Source organism: Emiliania huxleyi (assembly GCF_000372725.1).
Source record: "Emiliania huxleyi CCMP1516 unplaced genomic scaffold EMIHUscaffold_62, whole genome shotgun sequence".
Taxonomy (NCBI): Eukaryota; Haptophyta; order Isochrysidales; family Noelaerhabdaceae; genus Emiliania; species Emiliania huxleyi.
Window position 1 is genome coordinate 315,335 of NW_005197351.1, and position 1,274 is coordinate 316,608.

A 1,274-nucleotide genomic window follows, 5' to 3' on the forward strand; every position below is an offset into this window, starting at 1 on the left:
CCCTCAGGACGGGAACCTCGACGGCGCCGACTTCTCGCAGGCGAGCACCTCTCCAAAGCTCTCCCCCCCCCCTCTCCAGATCTCGCCAGATCTCTCCAGATCTCGCCAGATCTCGCCAGATCTCGCCATATCTCGCCAGATCTCGCCAGATCTCGCCAGATCTCGCCTTCTCTCCCCCTGCAGGCGAACCTCCAGGGCGCCAACTTCCGCCGCGCTTCGCTGCAGGCTCTTCCGCACACGGCCGCACCTCGGCCGCACCTCGGCTTCACCTCGGCTTCACCTCGGCCGTATCTCTCGGCTTCACCTCGGCTTCACCTCGTGTGTGTGATGAGAAGTTTCCCTGACCCGACCTGACCTGGCTGACTGCGCGAGCACAATCCGCATCTCCCTGCCACCGGGACCTGACCTGACCTGACCTGACCTGACCTGACCTCTACCTCAGGGTGTCTTTCTGATCCATGCCGACTTGCGCGGGGCGGTCCTCAACAAGGCGAGCTCGAGTGATCTCGGGGCATCTCGGGGCATCTCGGGGCATCTCGGGGCATCTCGGGGCATCTCGGGGCATCTCGGGGCATCTCGGGGAATCTCGGGGAATCTCGGGGAATCTCGGGGAATCTCGGGGAATCTCGGGGAATCTCGGGGAATCTCGGGCGGTCCTCCAAAGGCGAACCTGAACGGCGCGTGGCTCGCGGATGCAAATCTGGAGGTCAGGGCGCCAGATCTCGCCAGATCTCGCCAGATCTCGCCACATCTCGCCACATCTCCCCACATCTCCCCACATCTCCCCACATCTCCCCACAATCTCCCCACATCTCCCAGCCGTGGAGGAGGGGCGCGGCCCTGAGGCGCCTCGCCGCGTCGCCCTCGTGACCATCTCCCCCACATCTCCCCCTATCTCCCCCTATCTCCCCCCATCTCGCCCGGCCCAGTCTGGTGACCAGACTCTGCGTGTGGCGTTAGGGGGCGTCGTTCTCTAGCAGCGTCGGCGTCTCCAGCGCCGACTTCAGCAACGCGATCGGGTGGGCGGCGGGCTCTCCTCTCTTCTCCTCCCTCTCCCCCACCCTCCCTCTCCCTCTCTCTCCCTCTCTCTCTCTCCCTCTCCCCCCCCTCCCCCCCAGCGCAGGCGGAGGACACGAGGAGTGCACACACCCTTCCTCACACGAGACTCGTACACCGCTGATGCAGGTGGCGGGACGCGGGCCGCGCGGGCGAGAGCAACAGCCAAGGCCCTCCTCACCTCCTCCCTCCAAGATACGTTAAGGTGGGGACCCCCA

The 1,274-nt window shown here is 65.5% G+C and overlaps 1 protein-coding gene across 1 annotated transcript in view; it reads left to right on the forward strand.

Moving 5' to 3' along the window:
• Window positions 1-1,179: 1,179 nt before the first annotated feature.
• EMIHUDRAFT_452444 (pentapeptide repeat protein) overlaps window positions 1,180-1,274 on the forward strand; it is a gene marked incomplete at its 5' end in the record, with an annotated part of 3,877 nt that continues 3,782 nt past the window's right edge. Inside the window, one exon of the mRNA XM_005763730.1 lies at window positions 1,180-1,185. Coding sequence (XP_005763787.1) covers window positions 1,180-1,185 — 6 coding nt within the window. The remainder of the gene's footprint in view (window positions 1,186-1,274) is intronic.